The following is a 26,884-nucleotide window of genomic DNA, read 5'->3' as shown; positions in this document are numbered from 1 at the left end:
AAGGCAATAATGGTAAAATTTACGTAATGAAATACATTTATTCTGTCTAATTTTAGCAAGAATGAAAGAAAAAAAAACAATATTTATCTTTACATTTTATTGCTGGACTATACCCATGATGTAATATATTCAAAATAATACATAAATTATTACACTGACCACAGTTAAGACAGGTACATGTCACGAATATTCATATAACTGTAAAATGACAAGCCTGTTACCATTCGTGGTTTATGGCTAGTTTACCAGCTTTATAACATAGCTCATCTCTCGTATACTTGTCATTTGTTAAAACCATTGTTTGCCAGACGTTAGTGCAGTCAGACAAAGACTTAATTGACTTTTGAATGACTTTTGTTTTGGAATTTTGAAAAAAAAAGCAGGTAAGTTAATAGAATATTCTCATCTTTTTTCTTGATCCTTAGTTTCAGATGAAGGTATAAATAATTATCAAAACGGTTTAAAATATTATGATGACAAAACGACTTTGTCATAACTGTCTAGCAGCGTAATTTCTCTGACGCGGCATTAATCAAAACAAGTTTTTACTTATTTTGTTATTTCTGGATGTAATCAGAATTGCTCTGTATTATTACATGTTTGTAAATACTTATATTAATATGGCATTTTTTTGTAAAAGAATCTGGATTTCAGACTCTTAAATGATTTATCGCCATAAGCTTGCCTCGTTTTCTTCCATGTTCAAAATTTCAGGACATCGCCCGTATAAGGTTATATGCAAGTGTACAAATTGCTTATTATCTCACAAACCATACAATATACAAAGTCTATTACCAGTTTTGAAATTACATACACTTTGCTGAAAAAAAACCCATCGAGGTCTGAACAGAAAACTGTCATAGCTTCTTCGTTATGTAATATAAGTTATTACAGTTTTTTCGTTCAACCCTCAACAAGTATATGTAGATCTAGATTCCATTTATCATGCAAAACGTGTTTGATCTGTCCTGTGCTAAAGTTTTCATATTTGTTTAAAGCAGTTTTTAAGAACTATGTATGTGCAGAAAGCACATATTTTCACAAACATGATTTATTTCATCCCGGCCAAATTCAAAATACAGCCCACCAATTATCGAGAACCCTTAGATTATTCAGAAATCAGAAAATCTAGACGCTACATGTTTAATAACTTTTTCCTTTTTAGAGTGTCTATCAAACATTGACAACCTGTTTATTTTACCAAAAAATATATATATATATATATATATATATATATATATATCGTTGAAGAAATATCACCTCACAAGAATGTCATCATTAACAATGTTTTAAGAAAGTGTCTAATTATATCATGTTAGAGAATAGGTTGTAACAACTTAACACATCCCGTTCAACTAAAACAATAAAAACGTTGCCGTCTAGATTTTCAGAAAATCATATTACCTCAGCCTATTGATTGCTTACTACAAATAGCAAAAAAAAATTCTTAAAGTTTCACAAATACTATTAAAGCTGCTCAAATGATATTGGCACATGTGCTAGTAAACATGTAATTATCATGCTTCCGTCCCTAGTGGAACGCAAGGGCGTTCTTACGTCGACGTCACATAGCAATGCTAAACGGGCAGATTGCAACTGACGATCATGGTAGGATTTTATCTCCTCACAGGAAAACGAAAAAGAATTAAAAAAAAATCTATGTTCAGAAATTAAACCACTGGGTAAGGAACCAACATGCTAAAATTCTGTCTAAATTGTATGCAAATGATGAGTATATAAGGACTGGTGCAAATGCTTAATACAATGATTATTGCGAGGTATCAAAAATAGGCCTTGTTTATACATTTGTCATGACCTTTCACTGTTTTAGTCACTAATTGTTTGCATATATCTATAACATACCAATTACATACCTTCGCGATGACGTCAGTTCCATGACGTCACAGAGTACATTAAAATTTAGAGTGCACGCCATTTGAAGATTAGATCTATAATTTTGGTAAATTTCTCACTGTTCCGCGATCAATGTGTGGACTTTCTGCTGAAATAACGCTTATAGCCTTACATTTTTGAGAAACAAAATCAAACGACACTAAATCATAGAAAGGGTTGTTTCTCATGAAAATTGAACAGCATATAAAACATGTATTTTACTCTACAAAACGGTTGTCGGTATACTGATATATGTATTGAATTCCGGAAAAGGACTGCACAATACATATTTGTGATAGATACTAACATGATCCGATTTGTTTTCCTATTAAATAAAGAAACCGTGTGGTTCACTTTTTATACGTCACAATCATTACATCATAGCATTACAGTAAACGTCATAGCTGCGCACACACAAATGCGGCAAACATCTTAAGGTGGAAGTCGTCAAAGATGTACATAATAATCCTTTATAACGTAGTATAATTGAAATAATATATCACAAACAGTTATTTTCTCTTGAATAAAATCAAAGTTTTGTATTTTAGATGCGTATTATTATAGCCCGAGGGCACAGCTGCGCATCTAAACTCCAAACAAGGATTTTATTGAACAACAAATCACTGTTATGGATATAGTATTTCTTTAATCAATTGTTTATATGCGACATGTTTAGGTAAAGTCATATTTCCAAATATGTGTGTGTTTTTATTTTTGTAATTTTAATATTTCGGCCATGTTGGGTGCCATTTTGAATATCCATGTTGTGCCACAGATTTGACAACTGTAGCAAGCAGTTCGAAATCTACATAACTATACAAATATTTTAATTTATAAAACACGAATTATGGTATTCTGTAGAAATCCTGATAAAATCTAAAGAAAGTTTCAGTGGTGTAGTTAATTTTACGAACATTATTTGAGACACTATATTATTGTTGACTTTAACGCAGAAACTGGAAGAGTTTCTCTCTAGTAATGCACTATCATATAAAAAAACTTGACGTTTATTCTTAATATGTTAGAAAATGTACTATTTTTCCTTAAAATAGTTTGCCAAAAATAACTTACACGCGCTATAGACATAAATTGTCATAATATTGTCTTAACTTAGTACACGTATGTAATTATATACAAGCGGGGATTGCGCAGTCATTAGTTTTTGTAAATATATCTACAATTCAGATCAGCTTGAAAAAAAATTAAACTTAGTCTGTTGAGGATCAATAAAATAATAATCTACTCCGAGTCGTATTGAATTGGTACTGGGTGGATTTTCTGTCAAAACTGACCATGAAATTTAGTCCTTAGAGGATGATTAAAATTAACACCTACAACTCGGAGTCATAGTTATACTGAGTTTGTACTAGGCGGCTGCCCTCTGTCTTAACTGAACGTTACATTCGGAGAATCCATTGAAGTAGTACATACTGAGTCATGCTGGCCTGTGCCTATATTGAACGATACATTCATTCCTTGGAGAACCAATAGTAAGTAATACTACCCCGAGTCATAATGTATTTGTACTGGACAGATGTCCTTTGTCTAACGAACGTAACCAACTTGAGAATCGATGAATAAGTACATACCCGAGTAATAATGTATTGTACGGCAGTGTCCTTGTTAACTAAACGTAAACTCATTCTTAGAATCAATAGAATAAGTACATACTACCCCGAGTCTTAATGTATTTGTAATGGACAGATGTCCTTTGTCAAACTGAACGTTAAACTCAGACCTTGGAGAATCGATAGAATAAGTACATACTACCCCGAGTAATAATGTATTTGTAACGGGCAGATGTCCTTTGTTTAAACTAAACGTTAAACTCATTCCTTAGAGAATCAATAGAATAAGTACATACTACCCCGAGTCTTAATGTATTTGTAATGGACAGATGTCCTTTGTCTAAACTGAACGTTAAACTCAGACCTTGGAGAATCGATAGAATAAGTACATACTACCCCGAGTAATAATGTATTTGTAACGGGCAGATGTCCTTTGTTTAAACTAAACGTTAAACTCATTCCTTAGAGAATCAATAGAATAAGTACATACTACCCCGAGTCATAATGTATTTGTAATGGGCAGATGTCCTTTGTCTAAACTGAACGTTAAACTTATTCCTTGGAGAATCAATAGAATAAGTACATACTACCCCGAGTAATAATGTATTTGTAACGGGCAGATGTCCTTTGTTTAAACTAAACGTTAAACTCATTCCTTAGAGAATCAATAGATAAGTCATACTACCCGAGTCTAATTATTTGTAATGGCAGATGTCTTTGTCATAACTGAACGTTAAATATCCTTGAGAATCAAAGAATAGTACATACTATCCCGAGTAATAATGTTTTTGTAAAGGGCAGATGTCCTTTGTTTAAACTAAACGTTAAACTCATTCCTTTTTGTTCAAACTGAACGTGAAACTCATTCCATAGAGAATCAATAGAATAAGTACATACTACCCGAGTCATAAAGTAGTTGTACTGGGCGGATGTCCTTTGCCTAAACTGATCGATAATCAATATAATAAGTACATTATATCCCGAGTCATAATGTATTTGTGCTGGGCGGATGTCCTTTGTCTAAACTGAATGTTAATATACAAATGTAGTCTCATAAAATTAGTACTCCGAATCATATTGAATTTGTACCCGATGAATGTATAAATTGAGCATTATTTTCTATGCGTGAAAATCTAAATATCTTGTTGTGAAAATACACTATTGGTGATACTGTTGCATATTGTTCTTAATTTAATATCAGTGAAATAAATTTTGTTATATTCACAAGTTCTCCCAGCTGCTATAAATCATTTATGAAAAAGTCAACTTTTTAAGCCTGGACGTGTCAGAATTACTTTGAAGTGTCAATCAAAACGTTAGAAAAGTGTGAAAACGTGTCAAAATATGTACTTATTGTCATGTTGGGGAAACAACCACAAAAACATTCATTTTAGTGAAAAAGTTTAAGCTAATAAGTTAGGTGCCGTAAAATCCCCCCCCCCCCCCCCCCCCCCCCACGTAAACGTTATGTTTGTATTGATTGTGCTGCTGCTTTTTTTTTTGGGACACATGAAAATTTGAATGCATATGATTTTCAAAATTGAGCAATGTGAATTTAAGGGCTCTTTCTGCTGACATGTTTTTGGGATATGGGCCAGCAACCAAAGATAGTACAAAAATGTCACAGTTACTGGCGTGTGCCATGTTCCTTAGGAAGCTCTGACTTTAGACGTATTAAAGTACCTATTTGCCTCAATGCCCTTTTCCTTAGGAAACTCTGGTTTTTAGCCGCACTGAATAACATTTATTTCTAAAAACTATTTTTTTCACAAAAATTTGTTCTTTAGGAAACTCTTTTTTAGGCATATTAAAGTATTTATTTACCACAGTACTTATTTCCTAAAGAAACACCGGCATGCTAAAGTATCTATTTGCCGAAATACTCTGTTCCTTAGGAAAACCTGGTATCAGTCGTACTATAAAACCTATTTGCCCTACCATAGTACCTACTTAGTACTTGCCTCAATACCCTGTTCCCTAGGAAACTCTGACATAGGCATATTAAAGTATCTACTTGCCGCAATTCTCGAGCTTTGAAACTCTGGTTTTATCCATACTAAATTACCTACTAGTATTTTTCTCAAAACTGTGTTCCTTAGGAGTCTGGTTTTTGGCATACTAAATTAACCATTTGTTTCAATGCATTTTTCTTTATGAAACTCTGGCTTTAAGTGTAGTAAAGAACCTATTAGTCTCAGAACTCTGCTCCTTAGGAAATGATTTTAGACATACTAAATTAACTATTTGCCTTAATACACTGTTCCATAAGAAGCTATGATTTTAGGCGGACTAAAGTACCTATTTGTCTCAATACTTTATTCCCCTAAGGAAACTTTTGTTCTATGCATACTAAAGTAACTATTTGCGTAAAAACTCTGTTCCTTCCTCAGGGATCTCTCGATTTAGGCATACTAAAGGAAATATTTGCCTAAATGCTGTGTTCTTGGTTTTATGCATACTAAAACACCTGCTTGAATCAATTCACCGTTCTTTAGGAAACTCTGGTTTCACCTATTTGCCTTAATACAGTTTTCCCATGGAAATTCTACTTCTAGGCAAACTAGTAGTACTTATTTTCCTCCATACTTTGTTTCTAAGGAAACTCTGAATTCAGGCGTACAAAAGTACCTATTTTCCTCCATACTGTGTTCCTAAGGAAACTCTGGTTTCAGACGTTTTTAAGAGACATTTCTCTGTTTCTAAGGATACTCTGGCTTCAGTCGTTCTTAAGAACCTTTTAACCTCAATACTTTGTTTCTAAGGAAACTCTAGCTGCAGACGTTATGAAAAACCGTTTAGTCTCAATACTTTGTTCCCAAGATAGCTCTAGTTTGGGCATATTTAAGTAACTACTTGCGTCAATACTCTGTTCTTAAGATAGCTCTAGTTTGGGCATACTTAAGTAACTATTTGCGTCAATACTCTGTTCCCAAGATAGCTCTAGTTTGGGCAAACTTAAGTAACTATTTGCGTCAATATCCTGTTCCTAAGATAGCTCTAGTTTGGGCATACTTAAGTAACTATTTACGTCAATACCCTGTTCCTAAGATAGCTCTAGTTTGGGCAAACTTAAGGAACTATTTGCGTCAATATTCTGTTTCCAAGATAGCTCTAGTTCGGGCAATCTTAAGTAATTATTTGCGCCAATACTCTGTTCTTAAGATAGCTCCAGTTTGGGCAATCTGAAGTAACTATTTGCGCCAGTACTCTGTTCTTAAGATAGCTCTAGTTTGGGTATACTTAAGTAACTATTTGCGTCAATACTCTGTTCCTAAGACAGCTCTAGTTTGGGCATATTTAAGTAACTATTTGCGCAAATATACTGCTCCAATGATAGCTCTAGTTTGGGCATACTTAAGTAACTATTTGCGTCAATACTCTGTTCCTAAGGAAACTCTGGTTTTAGACAAACTAAAATAACTTTTTGCCTCAATACTCCTACCGTTTTAGGCATACTCAATCTTTTCATATACATGTGTATTTTATTTACAATAATTATATATTATATGAATATACATCTTATGCAATTCTTGCAATTCAAAGTTAAATAGCATTATGCTAGCATTTAATGTATTGTAAAGAATGTATGCAATTTTGTTTACTGTCAAATCTAAAAAGTATTGGCAGTAAATTGTAACATTAAAAGGTTTAAAAGTAAATAATTTTCCTTAAACGTCATTTACTTTCTTAGTCAGATGTTTTAATCATATCACGAATTTCTGTGAACTTGACAAAGCTGTCACAACTTTTTGTAATGAAAATATAACATTGTGTCTGGTGTTCATGTAATGCAAATGTGGTATGTGTAAAGTTTTTTTTTCTTTTTGCGCAGCAGTTCATCAGAATTTCATGTTACAACGAAATATGTCACAGCTATTAATTATTATATTATAATATATCATACCATATTTGTAAACAACGGGGCTGCTTAACAACCGCGCATAACCAGTTTGCTTATGACAGTTTTGATGTCACCGGGGGCAACCAGCTTGTCAGTTTTGGTCACATTAGCGAGAAATGACGTCAGAATCATTAATTTCTATATATATAGCAATGCATTCTATTTGATACATTTCGTTGATTTCCTGATAATGTCCTTGTAAATCACTGCTTTCATTGAGTTTATAGCGCAAAAACATGAACAAATTTCATTTGACATTTCATTAAACAAAATAAACTTCACTTAAGACTTAAATGTATGATTTTTTTTTACAATAACATAGAATATATATTTATTTTCATATCTAGACATTAAAGAAAAACTGTGCATTATTTCTCAATTCGGGGTTTCTCAATGAATATGCTACTCTCCCGTTCTGGGTTGGAATTTAAAACATATTTTGTAATACTGTATGACACGTTGTTTAAAACTGTCTAACTAAATCAGCCGCACCATGAGAAAACCAACAATGTGCGGTTGCGAACAGCATGGATCCAGACCAACCTGCGCATCCGCGCATTCTGGTAAGTTCGCTAACGGTTTCTCTAATTGCAATAGGTTATGAAGACGAAAAGCATGGATCCTGACCAGACTGCGCGGATGTACAGGCTTGTCTGAATCCAAGCTGGTCGCAAACGCTCTATGTTTATTATTATTTTTTCATTGTGCGGCTCAAATGTTGTTTAAAGCTTTTAACTATTTTATTTAAACTCTTTGTCTCTCAGTCAAATTAAAAAGCTGTCAATCTGGTTTAATGTCTTTTTTGAGAATTTACAAATTTGTGTCAAATAGCTCAGACTTTATCATATATACGCCAGATTGGAAAATTTGAGAAGTGCTTGCCAAAATATGTCAAAGGCAGATTCCTTCTAGAAATTCGATCCTCCCCCCCCCCCCCCCAACCAATACCCCCACCCCCTCAACCTCCCACTCCAACAGAACTCCTGGATCCGCACGTGATACGTCAATATATGTGGTTATTCAAAACAATTATTATGCAACGCCTGTTTCATTGTTTATTACATTTAACAACAATGTTGTAAAAGCAAGATATTTTTCATGGTATCATTAACTTATGGAAAACCGGTGTAAATGCTACGTGCCGTTTTAATAAACAAACATTCGCTATTTACTAAAATGTTTGAGTGGGCGAGACGCTTTAAACCTGTAGCATGCAGCAAAGAGCTATAAAAAAATATTTTATACTTATTTGCATGCACTCAAGATTTTCTTTGGACAATTGCTTAACATTTATTTGGATTTTGCAGTATTAATCCAAATAAATGTCAAGCAACTGTGATTGTTATATAGTAATTAGCTTTTCTTTGCGTTCATTAATTTAAACATTTACAAGCACATATAAATCTTTATATAGCATCATTTGATAAATTCTGGTTTTCCCAGAGAGAAGTGCAAATATACCAGCTTGTTTCCGAATTTGTCAGAGTGCTTATATTATTTTTTTTAAAAAAAAAACTTCCTGTTTGACTGGGGAAATATCTCTAAACGATACCGATAAAGAACAGAAAAACTGCCAAGTAAAACATAAAAGCAGACTCGTTGGCAACACAACTCAAGTCCAAGAAGAACTTAAGAACTCAATTAAATGTAAAAATGAATGCTTCATACTTCGCATGTCTTCATAAAATGTACACTCGAAAAACGCTTGATTTCCATCATCACGTGACAATGGACATTTAAAACAAATTCATATCTTAATATATAAAGGCCTAACTTCTAGTCGGTTGAACCCCACATACTAAGAGGACTTAGTATTTTCTACGTATGTCATACTATCTCCTAGGTAGGACTTAGTACCTCATACGTAGGAGTATCCCTACGTATGGGATAGTATGTACTACGTAGGAGATTCAAAGTCGTACGTAAGAGACACTAAGTCGTACGTAATTATATGCAAGACAAATCTAAATCTCTCTGCTAGCACCTGGACGCTGCCTTACTACACAGGCCCTGAGCTGCAGACTCGTTGAACTCTCCAAAATACCTTAAGGTTATGTACGAATATGTTGTTACTCAATGGCATGCAATTGGTTTATAATGTATCCTGAATAAAGGTCGGATGGAAGAAGCAACTCTGCGTCTGATTGGTTGAAAATGTGTAGGTAATTCCTAGATGTGTATATATCCCGTGGTTTATATTTACCGTATAACGTGGTCTCCCATTGGTCCACATATGTTGGAAGTTTGAAAAAAAATATTCTTATTTCAAAGGTATGTCAGATCCAAATTTCATATTTAAAAACATGACCATTTACTTCATATAGTTTATGCAAACATAAATGTGCCGCACGATGAGAAAACCAATATTGTGGATTTGCGACCAGCATGGATCCAGACCAGCCTGCGCATCCGCGCAGTCTGGTCAAGATCCATGCTATTCGCTAACGTTTTCTCTAAATGCAATAGGCTTTTAAAGCGAAGAGTGTGGTTCCTGACCAAACTGCGCGGATGCGCAGGCTGGTCTGGATCCTTGCTTGTTTGCAAACGGACAATGTTGGTTTTCTCATGGCATGGCTCAATTATAATGAGGATTTTATACATTCGAAATAAATATCTAAAGGTTAAATATTTTAATGAAAGATGAACATGGGATACCTTTAAAATTCTAATCAACAATATTTGGGCAAAGTTTGTTTAGAATAATGCACTTTTGATGAGAATAACGTATGTTTTACAAACAGAAAGTTATCATAAAAAATGTAAAAAGTGTTCCAAAGTTACAACCCTCAGTTACATTTCTTGCAGCGTTATGTTAGGTCTTGAATAGTACTTCCATCCTGAGCGGTAGGAGGTATCGAAAGACTAAATGTTAGGAAACGCGCATGACCAAAAACATTACAATGTGGTCCTCTGTAAATACTATCAGTTTCCTCTTACCTAAATTTCTGTTTTTCCTGCAACTGAATGTATTTTCAAATCTACAATACTCTCTAATAACGAAACCGTATATCTGAAAATTCCGGGTTTCTATCTCATCTTACCGAGATCTACAGCAATGGGTGTATAAATAAATAAATAAATAAATAAATAAATAACGCGGTGCAATGATAATCGCTATACCGTACAACTGTATCTAAGGTCGCGAAAACATATGACAATTTGTCAAAGTCGCAAAACTGTCTTAAATTTGTTTTGACAGCAGATGTTATTGTCATTATAATAGGAAAGTGGAAAATAATGTTTCGTTCATAACTTCGGAGGTTATCCTAACCTGTCATATAAAAGTCAGGATAACAAAATCAGTACGATTTTAAACTAAGTATACCAATAAAACATCCCTTTAAAAGGCAACATAATTTAAAAGTAGATGTTGAGCGATTTAAAGGTTATTAATATCAAACTAATCGAATCGCAAGCTTTATGACGAAATCCATGTTTTGTTTTCATTAATATTCAGATTTTTATATCGGGCATCCGGTCGTAAACGTGTCGCTGTGAATTTGACTGTAGAGACTATTGGCTTTATTGTACGTAGATTCACATAAAGTTTGAACTAGGGCAAGTTCAGATGGAACCGTCTATGGTAGCTAAAATTCACCTGGGCACACCACACTCTTATTAACTGTTCGAGCTGTGGTCACTTGTTTGGAGCGCAAAGGTCGAGGGGTACCAGTAATATATATCGGTGGATTTAATTAGATATCTCGCATGTTATTTACAGGCATATTCCGCTTCTCCTGGATGCTTTGCATCCTCACAGAAGACATTAGTTATAAAAAAAAAACTTTGTTGCATGGGAATGCGTAACTGGGATGGTGCAATTGCATGTTTATTCCAAATAAGCCAAGAAAGTTTGTTCTTAAATTTAAAAAAAAAGAGATCTTACAGCTTAAACTGTGGTTATGATGCTTTTTATATTTAAGAACATTTGAGCCGTGCCATGGGAAAACCAACATAGTTGGTGTGCGACCAGCATGGATCCAGACCAGCCTGCGCATCCGCGCAGTCTGGTCAGGATCCATGCTGTTCGCTAACAGTTTCTCCAATTCCAATAGGCTTTAAAAGCGAACAGCATGGAGCCTGACCAGACTGCGCGGATGCGCAGGCTGGTCTGGATCCATGCTGGTCGCACACCCACTATGTTGGTTTTCCCATGGCACGACTCATTTTTATACCATATTATCAAAAAACATTAAAGATAAAACAGAGAAAATGTATTTCACAAATCTGAAGCAATTACAACTGTACGAAAATCGTTTTTACTATAAAGTAATAAGACAAAAATAATTCAAAATTGTTTCCGTGTTTTAAAAATACACTTAAGGCGCAAAATCGCTCTTTCCAAAGGAATTAATTTTGTGTTAAGATCGTGAACGCGTAATGATACTGGGAGAAAAAATCTATAAGACTATGTGTTTATTTCATTCTTATTCTTTTTTGCTTATCTTGTTCAAACTATGATGTATGTATTTAATTTGTATACATGTATTACTGTGAATAAAATATGTTTAAACTAATGATACTGGACAATTTCTTTGCGGTCACATATTCACGTCAGCCAATTCGATATTATTCGGCCCTGTATGTAGATCAGCGTGCACATGATTTACGAAAAAATAGAGAAAACGTATTTAAACAAACTTCACCGATCCGCGGCCACTTTTACCAGCTAAATATAATATGTACTGCAGTCTTAATAGTCTTTCTCTCCATATAATTCCTTCCGACGAATTTCAAGAAGAAAACAAAGCAGTTGGTACATACACGTCGAATTACCTCGCAACAGTCATTCGGATGTTTTTATTACAGATCTGAATAAAAAATTTGATTGATGGTGGCTTAATTGTTTTTGGTTCTAATTACAGATTCAAAATGTTTCGGCTGCTGTCATTCCTTACATATGTGACCTATATAGCAGCTCAACAAGGAAATCGTGAGTATAACTGCTTTGTTATATAATAAAAATTGTACAGAAAGACACACATGCTTTAAGTATCTGTTACGGAAAGGTACGGAAATAGTCGGAAATGATCGGAAATCATCGATAGCAGAAAAAAAATACAGCCAAAACAGAATGATGAAAAATGACAGTCATTTTCTTCCTTCACAAAATACATAAATTGATATTTAAGATAGCTTAGTTTATTGACATTACTAGATTGTCGCACTGATTGACTTACAAATTGACTAATAATGCGTTTTTCATTAAAACTAGAGAGGTAATTGTTTTCATTTGCCTTTAGGCGTTTGCATAACTTTGTTCTCAACATATTTCAAAATTTTGATATAACAACTTTTAAAAAATAAAATTATACAGCAAATTACATTGTAAATGTATTGCTCGACAGATAAAAAGACCATTTTGTTTCAAACATATTTCAAACTTTTTATATTCACTCGAAAGCGCTTAAAGCAAATGCTTGGCAAAAGACCATGCACATTAACATGGTATTAATTGTTTTCATGGTCAATATAAGACTCTTTAATCTTAAAAATAAATCCATTAAGCTTAAAACGTAACCACATTATTTTGTAGCAGACATCATGCTGAGGCTTTTTTTGTTACACAATTCATGGCAAAAAGACCCTTTTGTTTTAAATACATTTCAAAAACCTAATAATTCTTAGACCTTCAAAAAATCACCATTAACGGTATAAAAGAGCTGATTGTCCTTTTACATTTAACTGAACAAAAAGACAATTTTGTTATGAAAATGTTTCAGCTAGAAAACCACTGAAATGTTTTGTAAATACCATTTTATATATATTAAAAAAACGTATTTGCACTTTAAGAGTAATTTGATTGTGTTTTATAAAATTTTACTGGACAAAAGACCTTTTGTTTTAAAGCGCTTGAAAGATTTATTATCATAGAAACGCCATTTAAGTAAATACAAGCAAAACAACTCACTTAACAAAAAATTATTTTGAAAGTTATTTCTTCTAAATAGAGATATCATTAAGCTTGCGGTTATACCAGTTTTATTCCTGAATGTACGCATGCGCATTTACATCTTTACCATGTGAACTTGCAAACAACGTAGTTACTTTAAAAAAAAATAAAACTAATGGCGTCAAATTTAAAACAGCCAGGGTAAATTTCGGTACATTATTATTTTTGTGTCTGCTGACGCTATGCTCAAATTTCATATTTGAAAATATGAACAAATGCTACACAATATTTATGTAAAACATACAATAAAAATGTTTATGTGTATAAACAGTATTGTATGTTATGTTTTACATACTAATTAATGCGCATGCCAACACAATGTGAATTATGTAATGCCACTAAAACTGATTTTTATAAAAAAAAAGAAAAATCTATTTTATTTTATAACATTTAATTGTTGTTGTTTTTTTTGTTGTTGTTTTTTTTGCATCTTTATATGCACAGTTTGTTTATATATTTATCCAAACTTTGATACATTTGATGAGGATATATCTGTGCAATTTGCGAATGCTTCCTGTTCCTGTCAAGATTTTTTCCTACGTTTCTTAAATGCGTATATGTAAAACTTTTGTATATGCAGGTGCCTGCGTGTGTTTACCACATGACGGAAATATCCGGGAACATGAGGTTGAAGTGAGATTTTTCTAAGAAGACAGAATATTGCATATGCGTAACAGCTTCGGCTCACGCTTTGTATACTATTATCTTTTTTTGCTTACAAAATATGACATCGGTAAAATTTACGCCAAAGAAGAATCAATTAAGAAGCACGCGTATCATCTTTTAACTGTTAATGCATGGTGTTCATCAATGCATTTTTTCTTCTACAGGTAGAAGAAGTTACGCGTGTAAACTGTCAAATTTGAAAGGCTCCATACGTCTTTATTGTATTTAATGTCAGTTTACCAAATACATGCATAAATCATTTGCGGTATAGACTGCTTAAGTCAGCTGTTGGCATTTATCAATTAATACACTGATATTATATACTATATATCAATGAACGCCATTATGTGGCTGCACAAAACATATTTTATATTATGAATTCATACTGCACTTGATATTTCATGTTTTATTGAAAAGCAGAATGATTTTACACCAGCAGTATGACAGCCGATATATGTGGCATATAATGTATGCATGATTCAGAGAAAAACCTCTTCATGTTGCAAACTAAATTTCACATTTTATTGACACGCAGAACGTTTTCAAACTGTTATGACAGGAAATGGTAACATTTATTGCGTGGTATGTGTGCAAAAATTAATACCATCAGGGACAAAATATATGAAACATTATTCTATACCTAAATGAATTCTTTTTAAAAAATCGGCTTGTATTTAAAGGCAGGAAAAAATCCGTATTGTGCCTTTTGTATTGTTTATTGCCGGACTACTTTCATTAATATGCATGATCTGACACTGCTCTATAAATAGTACACATAAAAACTTCATTTAGTTCCATTTTAGCATCGAATATTTCGTTCAATAAGAAAGCAACACACAAAAAGGTGGAGGTATATAATAAAAGGTTCATTATAACAGTATCTAGATCTGGGCTTTTGTATTCAGCTCTCGTGGATTTTGCAAGGTCGCTTGCATGTCTCGTGAGATCCGATCTGGCAAAAATCCACTCAAGCCGAATACAGCATCCCAGATCGAGCTACTATTATAATGACCCTATTGTATTGAATACCAGTCGCGTAATGGTAGACAGGTTATTGAACACTAATTTATTCACATGGTGCGGCCGCAGAGGTCTAAATTCAAGCTTGTCATTTTGTATGTCTTTTTGAAATTTTGGTAGAGTAAAATGAGAGAGAAGGTTGTATTTAGCGAAGTAAAACTCACTTTTAGTGTGCGTATAGTAATACCAGGTGACAGCAGAGTGATTTGATTTAATTTTGCAGTCGGCGAATGCGACAGGAAAGATCTCTCTCTGAAAATTCATGATCCATATTTTTCTCTTCATTTTATGTCACTTTTAAGATAATTCTTCAAAATAAGGTTATAATTTGTACTGAATGGGTCTAGCTGTATATGGTAGCTCTGTAAAAATGTCCCTTTTTATATAGAATGAAATCATATTTACTTACGTACAATCTACATAATTATATAACCTGTCCGCCATTTAGACCAGATAGTCCCTGCTCCTTTAAACCTTTAATCAATTAAAACGCCATATAGCTGTCAAAACGCCTTCTTGTGGCCATGTGATGTGTAAAATTATGCTATATGAATTCTTCTCTCACTATTTAAATAAGGTTATTAATTATTTTTCATTATTTCGCTAAAACTAGTTCGATAACAAAGTCACGTTAGAAAGGTGTAACCCAATAGAACGTAAACTAGAAAAGGAAGACAGTCTGGTCAACTTGGTAGGTTTTTTGTTTTGTTTTAGAAACATCTTTCTTGTTTTTCATGGAAGCCTAAATGATTTGAACTAGCATGTTTATACGCTCATGTTGTCCATCGGTATCAGCTTAACCCTTACTCTGCTAAATTTCTATAATGAACTTGTCCATCTTTTAATTTGGACAGTAACATTGACTGTTTAAAGGGGTGCCTACCACAAAAATACTGACTGAATGGCGAACAGTACAGATCTTGATCAGGCTGCAAAGACAGAATCAATCGTGCCGAGCATGATAAGGGTTAAGAGAGACCAAAGATATGTTACAAAACAAAATAACACAATTCTGACCTTAAAAGAAAAAGACCTACACGTTCAGAGTTCAGACTTCTTTTTTACAGTCTCTGTGGTTTTACCCAGGTGTCATGAAAGAGTAATTTTTCTCTCCTAGCCATATGGTCTTAATTATATTATACCAGATTTATATAGCACCCTTTTCATGATGAACACATTTAAAGGCGCTTTACATAGAGAGAGAAATCCGTTAAGATACAGGTCTGTCCGGCTAGCTTAGCCTAGCTCTTTGCAAATCGACAGTCTGGTTCTTTAACGTACCCGGTGTATAGCACCGATACATGCGAAGCTGTCTTTGATGGGAAGAACCAGTAGTGGCCTTTCTGTAAGGTGACAGACACTCAAGAGCATCTCAGAAATTTCTATTGCCTGGATCGGGATTCGAACCCCGGACCTCTATATTGACAGTCAAGCGCGTTACCACTAGACCACTGGGCCAATTGTATCAGCAGTGAGTTAGAAACTAGCAGGCAATCAAAGTAAACAACAACAAAAAACGCCATGGCTTCTATGCAGTTGCACGTAAATATTTTTTTTATATCACGTTTTACTTCTAAGTTTCCAAGATGTCAGAAAACCTTCTAAATTACAATTATTTGACGTCAATACCTTTTTTGTTACAGCGCGTGATTTTGTTGGCTTAACTGTTTTTTTTTCTGTAAATAAATAGTACATTGTAATTGTTCAGACAAGACTTGCAGTTAGCGTCACAATTTACTGTCCACGAACTTGTATTATGACTGCCTAATTAGCATTTGTTTCATTTTAATATTAAAATAAATCTTTGTTGTTTTTTAACAAGATGACACCTTTATATAAAAGGTGCTGTTCCGGACAGTAATTTAACGTTCATAATACTGATATTTTTGACAAGCGAGCTTAACACACCCACAGGTTTTTATTTAAATCATCTTACTTAATAACCATGTGATATGACTTTTTGCGAATATTTACAGTTCATAATTTTGAAAAACGCAAATTTTTGCGGCTTCTTACGTCAAATTACTGTTTGTTTTTTTTATTAAATTTAAGAACTTATAAACAAATGAATAAACCTCCTTTTTCTTATTTATTTGGATTTCTTACATCAAATAAACAAGATAATAAAATGAAAGGTCACGAAAGGCAGATTCACAAGCTGTCATTTTAGTGAGGAGTTTATGTACCAAGAATGCACAATTAATAAATCTATTTCCTTTCTCCCTTTAATAAATACTAATGTTGCATGATTTTGACCCTTTTATACCACTAATCTGACAAGGGATGCTGTTAAAATCTGATACAAAAGATCAGTTATTATAAATAGAATTTCCGAATCACGCGCGAATGATTTATGCGTAATTATGCAGTAGTATTTTAAACAGCGTCGAAATAGACCATCGGCCGTCGATATTTCGGTAGGGTCGCACTAAGTGCCCATCGGTCGTCGATATTTTGGTAGGTTGCACTAAGTGCACGAACTTGGTTCGTGAAATTGGTGTAAGTTTTTTTTTTTTTTTTTTTTTTTTTCAGGGGTAAATCTTTATTCAGAAAAAATCAATTCAAATGTTACAAACAAGCTCTATGGCTTTTTCAATACTACACTAACAATCAGTACTTACTACAAAGTATATCTTCTGACAAGAAAGCGTTACAACCGATCTATTGAAATAGCTATGATACATTAATAACAATTTAACAATTTCATGTAGATTTTACTGTTCGATTACACTACCGATAATAAAAAAGTTGTTATTTTACCCCACTTATATACATTTTCAGTCAATTATCTACATTTCACTTCTAAGTTAATCTCTAAGTTAATCTAATTCTGAATGTTGCATATTGCATAATCATTTTTAATATGAGTTCTAATAATGTTTAAAATATTTTTCAAGCACTTCAGCTACTAGAGAACAACATGACCAACTTATCCACATGATATATAATTATTCATGTAAAAAAAAATTCTTCTCCACACTATTAACTTTGAATAGGAATTCAAATTAAATAATTAAATATCGAACAAGGCATCAGTATACCACTTTCACTGGCTTAGAAGATCTACAAGAGTCCATCCCTTTTGTTTATCTTCTCTGCATGTTTTATCAATTATTGCGGTAGCAAGTTTAAAGCTTGCCTTAAGTCCATGTAAAGATGGTATAACATCCCTTCTTTTACAGAGAAATATGTATCTTTTAATTTCTAAACACAACACATTATAATTATATACAGCTTTTCCTGGATAACCCAAGATAAAAGATTTACAATTAGTAAAAAACATATTATCATAAGTTTTGGCAAGTTTCTCAATTTCTGTGATCATTTGTTTTACATGACCACATTCCCAAAATAAATGAACTAAAGTTTCTTTTTCACTTTTACAAAATGTACACTATTCAGTTATAGTCTTGTTCATTTTGAATAACAAAACATTGGTACCTAATATTCTATGAGAAATTTTAGTTTGTAGCCACTGTAAATACGTATCCTTACATGTCATATAAACCCAGCTATATATGTGTTTCCATTCAGCAGTATCAATATCAAAGATATTACACCATTTTTCTTGAGACGTTGGATTGTCAGGGTTTTTTTTATAAAAATTCTGTACATTTGTTTTATTCCTTTATCTGTACTTAAAATAGGCTTCATAAAAAAGGTATGAATGGGAATACATGGTCCATATCCGACATTTTATCAAGTAAACGAATAGATTTAAAAGCTTGTAAGATTGCTCTTTTAATTCCTTCATATGTAAGAAAATTTATTTTCAAATCTGAAGTTCTCTCTAAGTCTTGTTGGTCAATAAAAATCCCATTTTTGTTCATAATATCTTTCACATATCTAATACCTTTATCATACCATAACTTAAAGAATATAGGTTTTCTATCAATAAGAATAAAGTGATTATAGCATAATGGCATTTCAAGAAAATTATCCACCGTAACTATCTCAGATTTTTCAATTAGTTCAGAAAACGCACGCAATACATCTTTCCAAAAGCAATTTTTAACATTATTGACCATTATGTCTATGTATCCCTTTCCATAATTGCATAGTTTTTCTAAATTCAATGAATTACTAGTAAGACAGTAGCATTTGTTATTTGTACCCTTTAACATCCTTTTAAGCCAGGTAAGTTTTAAACTTTTCATGTATGCGTACACGTCAACCATTTTTAAACCGCCTTCTGCATATTCCTTTACTGCAACTGAGTTTTTAATTTTTGCCGGCCCTTGCCAAACAAAGTCCAAAAACAGTTTATTTATTTCCTGTAAAGTTTGTGTTTCGGGATTCGGTAAAGACATAAAAAGATGTGTCAGCAAAGGTAAAAGAAGAGATTTTACAACAGAAATCCGTCTAATCGGTGTAAGGTTTCTTTTGTGTCAGTACGAAATTACGTTTCTTATTTTATCAACTTTTTCTTTAAAATTTATATCGCACATGGTTTTAAGGTCAATATGAAATGTTAAACCAAGCAGTTTAAATGATTTTGTACCCCAGTTTAGTTTCCATTTTGTTTTTATCAACCTTGTGCTATATTTCAAAGCACCGATCCAAACAACATGTGTTTTTTTCAAAATTCACCTTTAGACCGGAATACATTTCAAACTCATTTAAAACATCTAAAGTAGAGTGCAAAGAGGTTTCAGAACCATCTAGCAATAACGATGTATCGTCTGCAAACTGACTTATTTTTTATTCTACTCCGTCAATTACAATTCCTTTTATTTTCTTACTGTTTGTTAAATTGGTGTAAGTTACTTCCGCAGAAATAAATGGTATCTTTTGGAATTCTATACTTCGTAGACTATTGCTATTCAGAATATGCCAGATTATTTAATACACGCACGAGGGACTGTCTTACGGAAGAGCATTGATGCCAGGTGCGTGTTAGTTTGTATTTCGAAGTTTCGTGTTAATGAATAAAATACACCTGGCACTAATTATAATGCCTTTCCGTAATTTCTAGACATTTTGATGCATTTCGAAATATCAACGCTAACTTTTATTACATACGTCGGCTGTTCATGCGAAACTTTGTAGTTTCAAAATATGTTCGCCTCAATATTATAGTTGTGACTCTGATATTTCGAATAACAAAAACGTAACTTGTGTCTTTTATCTGTTTTTGAACATATCGCGGTATTGCGTAATTTTGAATGTTCTAATAGTATGTGCTGAAAAAGTGGTATATAAATTCTGTAGAGCAATAGTGCAAAGCATAACCTCTTAAAAAGAAAATTGACATAAAGGGAGGTCTCGGAAACCCGTCATAACTGCTTTATTTTGGTATGCGATTTCCGTTCAATCCTTTAGACGCAACTTTCTTTATTTCAGCCGGATGTCTTCTGAAAGCAGTAGATGGCAATCCCCGAATGTTCCAAGTAAATGCCCCATTCCAGGGTAATCGGCAGTTTCCATGCCCTGAAAATACTTTATTTGATACCAACCAGTGCGGATGCGGATGGGTTGACAACCCAATTAACCGATGTAAGTTTCATTGCTAACATAATTAGGCATTTTTTACGTTTATAAATTATGGACGATCCAATGTAATATTGTGAGCTTTTGTTTCTTAGATGACAAAGCCAATTAAAACCTTTACACATTTGCAATTAGGTATACAGTCTTAACTATATCCCTAAAATCCCAGTTCATTTCCTTATAACCTTTGCAATTTGTTGGCAATCCAATTTATTGACGATATGTTCATTTTCTCAGCATCGTGAGGATAGTACTAAGACTAGTCATGCGACTTGGTGCGGTATTTCCTGTCACGTACTCTTTGTTTCCTTTCATCGTCTTATTTAGATCTTCCTGTCATAACATAAGTCTTGAGTTATAAGTAAATACATGAAATATTCCTCTCGGAATGCATAAGTATTTTATCAAACGACCCCTTAGATAAATCGCCGGTTTAACAGTGCGTGCTGTTGACCGTCAATAGCCAAACGCTGGTTTTGCTGGGCCGAAACCAAAACTCGAGAAAAACGTTTAAAACCTTTTACCTTTGGGAAATAGTTTTGACTATTGACCGGCAAGCATTTCAATAAATATTTGCTTATGCCTGGAAATTCTTTAACACTGTCCAGAAATCACCTGAGATGCTATTCACAGGGAATGAAATCGCAAAAGTGACGGGTTCTGACAGGATGCATATAAACCTAATTCATACTTTGTAAATATATGCAATTTTCTTGTCACCTGTTACGTATCTGACATCAACATTTCACTTTAGTGAATAAAAGTGTTTCTATTTTCAAATCCATAAAGTAAATGGTGCATTTTATTTTTTAGACTTTTTTGCACTCCCTGTTTATGTATAATCCGGTAGCTCTGATACTTTGGAATCTCTACTGATTGAATGATTGACAGGGCCCATAATGAATTCGCCATTTTTAACTGACAATCCTATTACAAACATAACGTCTAACATGGCTTCAAGCATTTAGTTGCTGTGAAAATCTGCCAAGTGGTGATTTTCCATTGGCAAAACCGTTAGAAAAGTTAGGCTGACCAAGATATAGCTGTTCTTCTTTCCAGCACCAACGGAACTTGCTGGAATGGGTACCATAGATGGAGGTCGTTTTGGACCAATAGACCCAGGAAATATAGTTGTGACAACACCAGCTTCAACGACAAGACCTCGTGAGTATAATGCTCTCATTTTAAGATGTATTAGAGATAAAAAAAAAAACAACAGAAACTGTATTAACTTGACTCTCGTTTACCTTTAGCATCAGTTCACAAAAATATTTTTGAAATCTTATTGCAATAGTTTAAACCACAATTTTCAGAATGTATTCCCTAGTTCTGATGACTTTCCATATAATTGTCTATAAAAAATTTGAAATAAATAATTATCTGGTAGAATTATTACAACATCGTTACTTTTTAAAAGCAGGCAGTTCAAAGTACTTACGCACTTATATTATTTTGTGTGTTTTTTTGTCGTATTCTTTAAAATATTCTTATGCTACTAAGAATTTTTATTGAGTTGAAAAGATTAATCAAGACAAAATTACATTCGTACCTTTGAGTCTCTTCAAATATGAGCCGTGCCATGAGAAAACCAACATAGTGGGTATGCGACCAGCATGGATCCAGACCAGCCTGCGCATCCGCGCAGTCTGGTCAGGATCCATGCTGTTCGCTTTTAAAGCCTATTGGAATTGGAGAAACTGTTAGCGAACAGCATGGATCCTGGCCAGACTGCGCGGATGCGCAGGCTGGTCTGGATCCATGCTGGTCGCAAAGCCACTATGCTGGCTTTCCCATGGCACGGCTCATATATATTTTAAGGGGAATGGTGGTCTAGTGGATAAGGTGTCGGCCGCTCAATCCAGGGGTCGTGGGTTCGAGCCCCACTGGGTCACGACCATGACTTCTCATATGACACCAGTACTGGTTTTTCCAGGAAGCGGACTCTAGAGTGGTTCCAATAAGCTTGAAGCTTTCATCACAATCGAGCTAAAACAAATTAGTATAAACTAAATATATATTTTATTTTATCAGCCTGTACACTTCGTGCGTTACCAGACAAACACATGTACGAGGAATTTATCCTGGGATATGATTGGATAATTCGTCGTTGCCCAATGGGAACGTTGTATAACGCCGGGTCTTGTGCCTGCCATGACATTGATCCATATCAAGTCTACAGTTAGTATTACCATATTCGTTCTTTAAACATTCCTTTTCATTAGGTAATCTACATTAAATATCACCATATTTGTTCTTTAAATATTAGATAAATTAACTGAAAGTGATATTTAAACTCACGGGAGTTGTTTTGTATAATTTAGCTAGTCTATAGTTAGTATTACCATATTCATTCTTTGAATTTTTCATTTTCATTAGCTAGTCTACAGTTAGTATTATCATATTCGTTCTTTAAGTGTTCATTATCATTAGCTAGTCTACAGTTTATATCACCATAGTCGTTCTTTAAATATTCCTTTTCATTAGCTAGTCCACAGTTTGTACCACCATACTCGTTTTTTAAATATTCATTTTTATAAGCTAGTCTATCTACAGTAAATATTACCATATTCGTTTTTCATTAGCTAGTCAACAATTATTTTGTCTCCCACCACACAGTGGTGTGGGAGACATATTGATTTAATCCAGTCTGTGTGTCTGTCTGTGTGTCTGTGTGTCTGTGTCTGTGTGTCTCTCTGTCACAAAGCTTGTCCGCACTCTAAGTCGAACATTTCTCATCCGGTCTTCACCAAACTTCAACAAAATGTGTCTGCCAATAAGTGCTCGGCCAAGTTCGATAACTAGACAAATCGGCCTAGGCACTTCGGAATTATGGCCCTTGAATTACCAAAACCACTCAGATTTCTTGCGTAGTTTTACCTCAAAACCGACCCCTATACTACTAGTAGTATAGGGGTCCTTTTGGTGTCAAGAAAGCGCACGCACATGTGGATTCAGTAAACAGTATATTAAGACTGACTTATTATTTAGATGATTAGGCAGTTGTGGGAGACATGCGCTTTTCTCAAAAGCATCTCTAGTATATTTATTTATTTGGGTTTTACGGCGCACCAACACAGTATAGGTTATATGGCGCCAAACAGGACTACAAACTTTGGTTTCATATCTCATTTACATCGACATAAAAACACGAGGTATGGAATCAAAATTTGCATACCTGCTGGAATCACAGAGTTACAGCAAAACCAAGTGTTTTGACCCTATTAGTCGCCTCTTACGATCATGCAAGAGTAAGGCAGTGGTTCAAATTATTTTCATACACAGATCGTCCCTGAACCACATGGGGTTAGTCAGTTAGTACCACCATACTCGTTTTTTCTTTAAGTATTCATTTTCATAAGCTAATCTGCAGTTAGTAATACCATATTCGTTCTTTAAATATTCATTTTCATTAGCTAGTCTACAGTAAGTATTGCCATATTCGTTTTTCATTACCTAGTCAACAATAAGTATCACCATACTGGTTTCTTTAAAGGGCAAGGAATGCCCGACAATAAGTTAATTTCATAAGAAAGCCATCCTCGAGCCTTTCATAACGCTGACAGAATTTTTAAAATCTGACCACTATTGAAAAAAAATATGACAGTTTGAAATTTAAGAAAACGGCTGATCATGGAGGTGTTTATGACGTCATTTACACACTGATGAATTCTTTAGTTAGCAAATAACCTTTTAAATAGATTGATTTTATATGTTTCTTGAGTGTAAGATGTTAAACATCGTCATTTCTTTCATTACAGTTGGAAAAAGTAGATAAATAATTTTACATAAATAAGTAAATACAGTTCAAATAAGTATCTAGAAAAGTAGTTAATCCGCCATTTTGATTTTTGTTGTCATGGAAATAAAATGGCCGCCAATTTTGATGAAATATCTAAATGCTTATAACGTTTTCATTTTTAAGCCAATTTTGAAAACTCTTTCACTTCTTTAAATGATTAAAGAAATCCTAGCAGATGGAATTAACATAAGAACATCATTGCCGTTCCCTTTAAATATTCCTTTTCGTTTGCTAGTCTACAGTAAGAATCACTATCCTTGTTCCTTTAAATATTCCTTTTCGTTATTTCGTTAGTTACTCTACAGTTAATATCAATATCTTTGTTCTTTAAATGTTTTTTTTTCTTACGCTAGTCAACAGTTAGTATCACCATACTACATTGTAGTTGTTTAAATTTTCCTTTTCATTAGCTAGCCTACAGTAAATATCACCACACTCGATCTTGAAATAGCTAGTGAACAGTTAGTATAACCATATTCGTTCTTTAAATGTTCCCTTTCATTAGCTAGTCTACAGTTAGTATCACTATTCTTTTTCCTTTAATTAGCTGTCATATAATCGTACCGTTATAATTGTACCGTTGTCTATTTATATCTTAAGATGATTGTATATTCATCATAGACATCAATATGATAGTTGAAACTACAATTACAGAGAGGATACGATATTGAAATACCGATAATTTTAGTTAGATCACTAAAGTATACAGTGGACAACTGCAGTATATACAATATATCAGTTCTGAGCTATGATTTAATGTGACTCAAAAGACTTCCTCCTGGCTCAAATATTTTAGTTTTAGATCATTATTGATTGTAAAATCTGTACGCGATATGAATAAAAGTATTAAACAATTACGCCAAAATAAGAAATAAGTGTAATGCTGGCTGGATCCTATCACCTGAACATTCTTACGACAATACAGCATGAATTTATATATCATTTTATATATCATATCATATATACTTTCATAAAATGGTTTTATATATCATTTTGGAAGCATCCGTTAGAATGGTAACGTAAATCGTATAAATTATCTATTTTCAGCTTGCCAGCCTGAATTGTGGATCAACTTTAACGGAAGAGAGATTGAGGATTCTGCCGGGTACCAGATTTCAATTGGTAACAATGGTAACGTTGTAAACGTCAGTAACGCGGGTCGTTTTGACGGTACTGGTACCCTAACAGTTTGGCAATATGCCAACCAAGATCTTGGCACCCAGATGACAATAAATCTGCGATTTTATGAGTTTCCAGGTGGAGTTTCCGACGAGCAGGTACGTTAGTTTATAAGATAAATTTCTTTATTCAAAAACTTCTTACATAAATAGTCGGTCCATAGTTCATTTGTTTTCAATACATGTTTGCTTGGCTTAAGTTAAAACCTAGAAAAGTTAACATTCATATTTGTGATCCCTCTCGCAAGCCACTGAACAAATGTGTACTATTATACAAGTCACAAGGGCGAGAAAAATGTACAGCCAGACCGAGACTTGAACCGGGGCCCTCGGAATACCGTTCTGATTCTGTACCGACTGAGCTACCCGGCCGCCTACACATTTTCTCCCCGTTTAAATATTCAAGTCCTATACCGTGAAATACAAACTTGAAAAACGTTCCAATGTGATATGCGTGTGATGTATTAAATAAAGGCTATAAAGATTTTTTTTTTGGTTAGATATAAGGAATGGCCGCTAATTCAATGCACTTTATTAGCGTGAGTTATCATTCAAAAGTGGTATATTTATCTCATTATCGTGAAAGGTTTATGTTCGTCTGATTGACATTTATCATCTTTTATAATACACGAATTATTTTGGTATATACAGTGTACTACAGTACAATATTCAAATTCTATTATTTTGAAAGAACCTTTGCCCTATTATCACTAAATGGGTTTGTCTCTGTCTCCGAGGTCTATTGTTCTAGATCTAAATATATTTGAATACTTTATAAAGACTGGATAATTTTCGCGTCAAGTTTTTTTCGTAACTCGACAGACATTACACATATTCGCGTTGACAAGAATTCGCGATTCGTAGTTAGGTGATACTTCAGAAATCATGAAGCATGATTTACGAATGGTTTAAAGAATTGTTCGTGGTGACAAATATTCGCGATTCGTAGTTAGGTGATGCTTCCAGATATCATACTTATGATTCGCGAATGTTTTAAATTCGCGCGTTGCTCCGTTAATATTAGGGAGAAAAACCATCGCGAATATCATCATATAAATTTACAGTATATTTTACATTTGCAGTGGAAAAAAAGTGGTTTTGTTCGTTAAATGAGGTAATAAAAGTGTAACCATAAATTTAACATTACGTAATTTAATGGGTCTATTGATATATGTCACTTTTTATTTCTTACTGTATATAAGATATATTCATTTTACTCTATGTTAGGTTTTGATATCAAACTGTTACGGAAGACAGCTTGGCTCTGTAGAAATAGCTCTTAATCAACAAACGAAAGAGGTCATATTCCGAGCAGAAGCAAGAATAGGCAAATTTCCGGAAGGGGTTGAGCTTCGTCTTCCATTCAGAGTAAGTGACACACCTCACACATTGCCTTGCTAAAAAGAACCAAATTTT

At 33.7% G+C, this 26,884-nt stretch overlaps 1 protein-coding gene across 1 annotated transcript; it reads left to right on the top strand.

Annotated features, from left to right (window-relative positions):
* Nucleotides 1-237: 237 nt before the first annotated feature.
* On the top strand, nt 238-26,884 carry LOC123534395 (uncharacterized). The gene is made up of 7 exons (XM_053519484.1): nt 238-383; nt 12,228-12,295; nt 20,345-20,497; nt 21,551-21,655; nt 22,523-22,669; nt 25,338-25,567; nt 26,696-26,884. The coding sequence occupies exons 2-7, from the start codon at nt 12,235-12,237 to the stop codon at nt 26,867-26,869; spliced, it is 870 nt and encodes a 289-aa protein (XP_053375459.1). The 5' UTR covers nt 238-383; nt 12,228-12,234; the 3' UTR covers nt 26,870-26,884.

This window comes from Mercenaria mercenaria, chromosome 12 (assembly GCF_021730395.1).
Source record: "Mercenaria mercenaria strain notata chromosome 12, MADL_Memer_1, whole genome shotgun sequence".
NCBI lineage: Eukaryota > Metazoa > Mollusca > Bivalvia > Venerida > Veneridae > Mercenaria > Mercenaria mercenaria.
This window is presented reverse-complemented; position numbering and strand designations above follow the sequence as displayed.

What these genes read in the sequence shown, in the direction of transcription:
- LOC123534395 (XM_053519484.1), top strand. Translation starts at nt 12,235, where the DNA reads ATGTTTCGGCTGCTGTCATTCCTTACATATGTGACCTATATAGCAGCT. An exon ending in TGACAACCCAATTAACCGAT is followed by an intron (nt 20,498 to 21,550) that starts GTAAGTTTCATT and finishes TCTTCTTTCCAG; the next exon opens with CACCAACGGAACTTGCTGGA. An exon ending in TGATCCATATCAAGTCTACA is followed by an intron (nt 22,670 to 25,337) that starts GTTAGTATTACC and finishes ATCTATTTTCAG; the next exon opens with CTTGCCAGCCTGAATTGTGG.